The sequence below is a fragment of the Rhinoraja longicauda genome, chromosome 1 (assembly GCF_053455715.1).
Source record: "Rhinoraja longicauda isolate Sanriku21f chromosome 1, sRhiLon1.1, whole genome shotgun sequence".
In the NCBI taxonomy this organism is placed as follows: Eukaryota; Metazoa; Chordata; class Chondrichthyes; order Rajiformes; family Arhynchobatidae; genus Rhinoraja; species Rhinoraja longicauda.
The window spans coordinates 107,963,994-107,971,293 of record NC_135953.1 but is presented as its reverse complement, the minus strand read 5'-3'; the positions used below and the strand labels follow the sequence as shown (position 1 = coordinate 107,971,293).

General features: G+C 43.1%; 1 protein-coding gene across 1 annotated transcript; it reads right to left on the bottom strand.

Annotated features, from left to right (window-relative positions):
• Window positions 1-3,504: 3,504 nt before the first annotated feature.
• Window positions 3,505-4,694, bottom strand: msx1a (muscle segment homeobox 1a). The gene is made up of 2 exons (XM_078411822.1): window positions 4,241-4,694; window positions 3,505-4,013 (listed from the first exon to the last, which is right to left on the bottom strand). The coding sequence occupies exons 1-2, from the start codon at window positions 4,692-4,694 to the stop codon at window positions 3,592-3,594; spliced, it is 876 nt and encodes a 291-aa protein (XP_078267948.1). The 3' UTR covers window positions 3,505-3,591.
• Between the last annotated feature and the right edge of the window lie 2,606 nt (window positions 4,695-7,300).

The window sequence follows — 7,300 nt, the reverse complement described above, 5'->3', positions numbered from 1 at the left end:
TACATTTTTTAAATGATGTAAAATAGTTCAGATTTTCGAATAATTAGAAATTATCCGCAAAACTAAAATCAACCCGAAGAAGGGACCCGACCCGAAACGGCGTTAGTCCATGTCACCCGGAGATGCTCCCTGACCCGTTTGAGTTACTGCAGCACTTTGTGTTTGACTCAAGATTCTAGCATCTGCACCTCGAGGCTCAGTTAAAATTATTTCTAAGATTATTCAGGAATGGGTTCCCTTGATATTCCGCATATTACGGGAGGATACAATCTGAAACTACAGCTAATAAGGCAAATAAAACCAGATATTCACCCTAAAACAAAAGGCACAAAGTACTGGAGTAACTCAGCAAGTCAGACAGCATCTTTAGAGGGCATGAACATGACGGCGTTTCGGTTCGGGATCATTCTTGTCCATTGTCTCGATATTCATCCTATATTTGGTCTGAAGTAATATTTTTCTTTAAATATGTAATGACAAACAATAATTTTGGGGGATGAACTGCATGAGGTGAGCGGCGAACCGAGCCAACAGCTCCCTAGAATGTTGTTCGAGGATTCCCATTTGATGTGTTGTATCTTTCTAGTTAATATCAACTAGTTTCCTTCAGCTCGGTCGCTCGTCTCTCACTTGACAATGTGCAATTTTAGTAGCGCGTGTTCTAGCAGTGAAAGGGAAAGTGATGCGAAGTTGGCGCAAGTCTTTATATATACATATATATAGCACAAGAAAACAAGAGTCGGTTATTGTGACTGGGAACGTGCACCGAGTTGAAAGGAATAAAGACAATTGTTTCTCCATCGATCAAAACATAAGAGATTGATCTTACCTCCACCTGGCCTTTGTAGTTTGATTAAGTATGTCTGCCCTTTGAATTCGTGGGCTACAAAAGCCTCTTGGCTTCAGACAACCGCGCGTTAACCCTTTAATCGCCGGAGTGTCCTGAGAGGTAGCTTGACATAATAACGGCAAAAAATACATGAAGTGGCCTTAAAAATAAAATAGAACGAAAATTAAGTCGGTGGAACAATGCGCCTTGGCTGGCAAATTAAATAGGCGTTGAAAGAATCGGATCAGTCTTGTGAAAAAAAAAGTTTTAAAAATGAAATTGATATATTGTTAATCAACACGAATGAAAAAGTGACACTTCGCAAAGAATAAGGTTCAGCTATTGTGAGTATTTATTGGGCGAGCTGGTCAATGTGCGCTTTAAACAAAAACAAATACTTATTAAATGTCTGTTGGCCAGGCTGGTTGGCGCCATCACACTTTTGTTTGAGGCAAACACAGAATCTCACTTCCAACTACCCGTTGCGATACTTAAAATGAAACAAAAAATGTTTTTGTTTTCTGTTTAACCCCGGGAAGGGGAGAGACATAAAAGAACGATGCCCTCACGAAGGGGACCGGGAAATCTCTCGCCTTTTGTGCGAATTTTCTTTTCAACCGGAGCGCTCATCCGTATGATTCCGAACTTATTGTCATTACTTATTTATTAATTGTTGGCATATGGGGTGTAATTGAGCGAAGTGACTAGCCCTGGGGGGAAAAAGTGGAGGCTGGGCGATAATGTCACGTTTCCCTTCGCGCTTCCACAGGCATCTACCCATGATTGAGAGCCGCGGTGAACTCTTTAAATTGAATATTGACATCAAAAGAAACGCCGGGAAAGACTAAAGGGTTGCCGGATTGGCGCGAAGGCACGACACAGGGCCTCGACGTGTGTCTTGTCACCTCCAACACTATAGATATTTTATATTAAAAATCGGCGGGGGCGATCGACACGGGGTTCACTGTCTCAGCCACCCGTGAAAAATAGGTTCCTAAACAATAACTGGGACCTCGACTCGAGGTCATGCTCTTGATTTTTGCCCCTTGAAGTGGAGAGAAATGTCCAGGGTCGCTGTTTTGCATTGCAAATAATCCCAAACAAGCTCTTCTAACAGACCTGTTGACATTTTTTTTAAAAGTCGAATTCATTATTACTAATGCACTCGAGGTTAATTAACTGGTATAATTAAAACTGCGTTACGTTTTAAGGACGGAAATAATTCGGCTGTAGTAGGATTTCATTACATCCCATTAATTGCCATCGGAAATGATTGCAAAAATGTTGAGGAAACGCCACTCAGCTCTCGTACAAGGCGGAAAAGTCATTCCAAATTTAGAAATGATAAAAGGTTCCGCTTTGCCCCCAGCCACAGTCAGACTGGAGCCACCGTGCGCCTGCAGAGGACTTTTCTTCCCCCTTCATTACAGCAATTATTTGCCAATAACTTCCCTCAACTAGAGTGGGAAAAAGTCAACGCTTAAAGATTAAACCACGAGACGCAGTCCGAAGGGTCAAAAGTAACAAAAGTCCCGGTCACTTGTTTTTCCTCAGGGATAGACTAAAGTAGAAAGAAGTGGGATGGGTGAATAACTGGTGGACTCTCACACTTACAATACCGGAAGATAAAGATTGCTCATTAGGGGAGGGTGGAGGGAACTTTGCCTCTGCATGAACGACCACTGACTGGGAAACACCGCTTTACTTTAAACGGGCAAAACCTTAGGGGTAGGGGGTGGGGGAGAGAGAGCGAGAGAGAGAGGCTCCTCTCTCCAATTCAATTGAGAATTACATCCGCTGTTTAAGTTGACGGCGTGTCATTACAAAACAAATATGTGAATACTTTGCACAAAACAGCCTCAACGTCAACAATTACAATTATTTAACCAAAATTATCTTTAAAAGCGGGTTTGATTTTGTTTGTTTCCCTAAAGTCCACATTTCCTTTTTTTATTTTTTTATTTTTTAAAATGGTAATGGTGATCCATCAGAACACCGCAAAAAAAATTACTCAGGGAAATTCTTCCCAACCATCTCTCTGTAAAACGATGCATCGCATAAAATCTTCAGATGAATTATTCACACCAGTTTTTGTGCCTCCTCAGAACACCGCGAAAATATTCTTCAAACCAGATATTTCACTTCGTCGCAAACTGATAACGATAGTTCGGAAACGATGCAACAGCACAACAGAATGGCATTATTCAATATTCTGCAAATTAACAGCCAGCTCTTTTTGAACAAGGCTGCTACTAATCGATTGGTTTGAAACTGGCATGACCAAACAAATGTTACTGCATTTAAATCAACTTTGATGCCAAAACAGTTTTAGAAAGTGTGGATACAAGATCGCCCGAACTTCTGTTTTAGGAACATACATGTCAGTAGAGATGGTGTTCCTCTAGCCCAAAAGTAGTAAAATAAGCCATCTCATCTCACTACTTTAAAAAAGGCCTAAATGAAAATAGAACGTCAGAATGAACTGATGGGTGTCCAAGATCTTCGATGGAAACAGCCCTAACTTTTGATTTCAAATAAAACAATATCATCTGAAGAAGCTACTTGAAACACTTACATTTATTTAACAAATATATGCATAATATAAATGATAAACTTCAAATATACAGTATATTACATAGTACACAAACTCTCTCCCAATGAGGAATCATTGCAGATGGACGGGGAAGAAGGGAGGGGGTGTCAATAGGATGTGTGGATGCGTGTGTGTTTTCAAGTCTGTCTGTCTCTTCGCTTGACTCCGTTCAAGCTAAATGGTACATGCTGTATCCGAGGTGAGCGGCATATAGTCCGACCGGCGACACTGGTAGAGTGGGTCTGTGGAAGTGGTGAGCTCCGTACAAGGTTGTTGCTGGGACTGGAGTACCGATGGGGAAACTAATTCCAAAAGTCGGTGGTAGCATGGGCTTGGCTGCCATTTTCAGTTTTTCCAGCTCGGCCTCTTGCAGTCGTTTGGCTTTCGCCCTGCGATTCTGAAACCAGATTTTCACTTGAGTCTCAGTTAAATTGAGGGAGCTGGAGAACTCTGCTCTCTCGGCGATGGACAGGTATTGTTTCTGGCGGAATTTCCGCTCCAGGGCCAGTAACTGCGAGGTGGTGAACGGAGTCCTGGGTTTGCGGTTGGTTTTGTGCTTTCTCAGGGGGCAGGCTGGCGGACTCATTCTCCCTAAAATAAACATAGAACATCTATTAATCAAGCATTCTCTCCACCACCCCACCACCCCCAAGATTGAACGTTAACGACTACAACACAGTAACACTGTCCCAAACATCCGAACAAGACAACAAAGTGTAAAGTTTATACTTAGCAAATCCGATTCGGTAGCCTGGCATCGGCATTTGCCATGGGACGAAGCAATAATATTAAGTCAAGTTTGTTCAGATTACACTTACTAGGAGGAGGGGAAAAGCGCGAGTCTTGTATCCAAGGCGCCCGATCTTGCCGGTCGCTGCTCTCCGATTTGACAAGTGCGTCTTCGGACAGTTTTAACAGTCCTTCCACTGTGTAGGAAGTGTTTACCGACAGGGGTGCGGGTAACGTCTCCTGAGCCGATAAGCCAGCGGTCCGAGGGCTAAGGTTCCGCGAAGGGCCGATAAACACGTCCGAGGTGGAGCTGTCCCTGTTGGGTTTCCTGTCAGACATGAGCGCCTCGACACTGAAAGGGAGAGGCGCAGGAGGGGCTTTGGGTCTGTCCATTTCTCCCTCCACCGCCAGCTTCACAGTGCTCTGTATCCCTTTACTCAAGGAGCGGGGCTCTTCGATTTTCACGCCGCCAGTTGTCACTTGCAAAGCACTCATGGCAGAACAAGGGGCCATATAGAGCCGATCCCTTTTCGGACGTTGCATTCACGAAAATAGACAAATTGCAAAGCGGCCCCCCCCTCGCTGATTGCACTGGGCCTGCCTGCAGTCCGCGCTTCTCAAAACATTATCCAGGTTCCTGGTGCCACTGGGCGCTGGGGCGTTAAGAAGACAGACTTTGCTGGGCGCTGTCCAATCGGCACCTTCAGGGGTGGGGCACAGACTGCCATTGGATGCTCTGGCCTGCCCGCCATCAATAATCTTTCGAAATAAATTAGCACTTAATCTGATTGGCCACTTGCTGGGAAGAGTTTATTGATAGCTCCGGGCTCTAATCTCATATAAACACAAGTGCCCAGCGTGCAATTTAAGGGTAATTATCTTTGAGGGGGCGGGAGGGGGGGAAAGAAGCGGAGAAAGAAAGAGACAGAAAGAGGAAGAGGGAGAGAGAGAGAGAGAGAGAGAGAGAGAGAGAGAGAGAGAGAGAGAGGAAGAGAGAGGAAGAGAGAGGAAGAGAGAGGAAGAGAGAGGAAGAGAGAGGAAGAGAGAGGAAGAGAGAGGAAGAGAGAGGAAGAGAGAGGAAGAGAGAGCAGGCAGGCATAGTAACAGCGAGTTCAATTTCCCTTTTAACTGGGGCCAAGCAAGAAAGGCGGCGGGGAGGGGAGTATTTATTAGGGATATGATGATGATGTGTGGGGGTGGCGTGAAAATCATGTTGCATTGAAATAAGTGAAGAAATCCATCGGAATTTCGGCCCAGAGAAAATCGATACTCGCCCTTGCATTTTTCTTCCACTGGAGACATTGTACCTTTGTTTTTCTTGAGTACCATCCCACGTTTGCTAATTGTGAGTCTCGGCAATCTGTCACGATTAGTCAGTGCTTTTAATAGGCAGACAAGTTATGTTGTTTTTAGGCGCCAGCGGCGGCGCGATCAAAGGAACCAACTTCAGGGACAGTATTCAAAAGTTGCTCGGCATCAAGGGAACAGCCCGCCCGCCCGCCCTAGCCCGAAGACATCAGGCCATTGAATTTGAAAGTGATGGCTCTTCGGCGATCGCACGCCACTATTTTTTTCTGTGGAGTTTGGAGAGTGGTTCCATGTTAATATTAAAAACGTACTTTATCCCCATTTGGCCTCCGGCAAAGCTGAGTGACTAATGGCAGGTTTATGTTCTAAAATTTAATTTACTTTGTCATATTATATGTAAATAAATATAAATATAGCAACCTTTGAGGTTGTTAATTTATATATATATATATATAACAATTTACAATAAAAAAAAATCTAAAGTGGAAACCATTGACCTACACAATTATTAGAACTGTTTTCCCCTTACTGTGTGATAAATATATTCCCTTGGCATGATTGTAGCATTCCCCGTCTGTGACAATCTTACCACGAACAGCTAAAGAAATGGGGCCGCTTCCTCCTGAGAATTCTTGCAAGGAAATCGCTGACAATGCAATCATAAGGAATAGTTAGTTACTTGGCATTTGGTCATCATGTCTATGAGGAACTGCTGTGGACAGTGGCGATGGATAACAATATTGCACCAAGTAGAATCCCTAACAACGTGTTTAATGTAATGAATCTCGCAAGTTTAAAGCCTTTTGTTGGTGTGGTTGTCGTTTTATCTTAATTAGGACGCAACAAATAGGGTTTGATGCCGAGACAGAAGAAACGGAAATTCGCTGGAGGGATGCTCGTGTGTCCTTATTAAATTCAAATTTGTGATTAAAGACGGAAATATTCCTCAAGGAGACGCAGGCAGGACGATTCTTATTTTAATTTTTCTACGGGGATAACGAACTAAGATCATAATCGTTCGGGACCAGCACTCAGATGGAAATGCATGGGCGCTACCTCCGGCAGGAATAAATGGAACCATATTTTGATTACCGCTGTTTGCTGGAAATTCGCTAAACAAACATGATGGCATCTTGTATGATTTGTTAACGATATCCTCGAGAGTTTATATACAGTATCTTCAACATACTTTATCTGACTTTTTCTTCCAAGGACCGGTTCTTTGGATGTGTTTCACAAAATGCAAAAGTTCTTGGTCAACGCGACATAATAGTGGCATGGGGAATTGAGACCAAATAGAGAGAACAATATGACAAGTGTGTTTAGCCGGTTGCTTGGACGTTTTAAACCCGAACCTTCACAGGTCAACAAAACGGACACTGTCTCTTGATACTGGCTGAGCCCTTTGGAGTTCGCCTCCGTGAAAGGAATGCAATATTTCAAGTCCTGCAAATTAATTTGATCGCGAAATTATGATGTACTTGGAAAAGATGAAAGAAAAAAAGGCTGTCCGTCTCCTCCAAGATCCATATAATTATAGATAATATATCCTATTTCAAAGCAATTAGCTCAATCAGGCGCAACCAGGCACTTTGCTGCCAGCGAGTAACAATGCCTTACGGTTATTTAAGCATCAGGATGACAGGCATAAATGTCCATGGTTTGCCTAGGATCTGCTGGGGAAAAATACCAATTCAAAAGTATCCTGATCAGATTTTCTGGATTAAGACGCACATATAATTTTAGCTTTACTTTATACAAACGATTCATTTCATGTTGATTTAACGATATGGGATATTAAATAATTACTTGTAGATTGTAGGATGAGAGATTTCATGCTT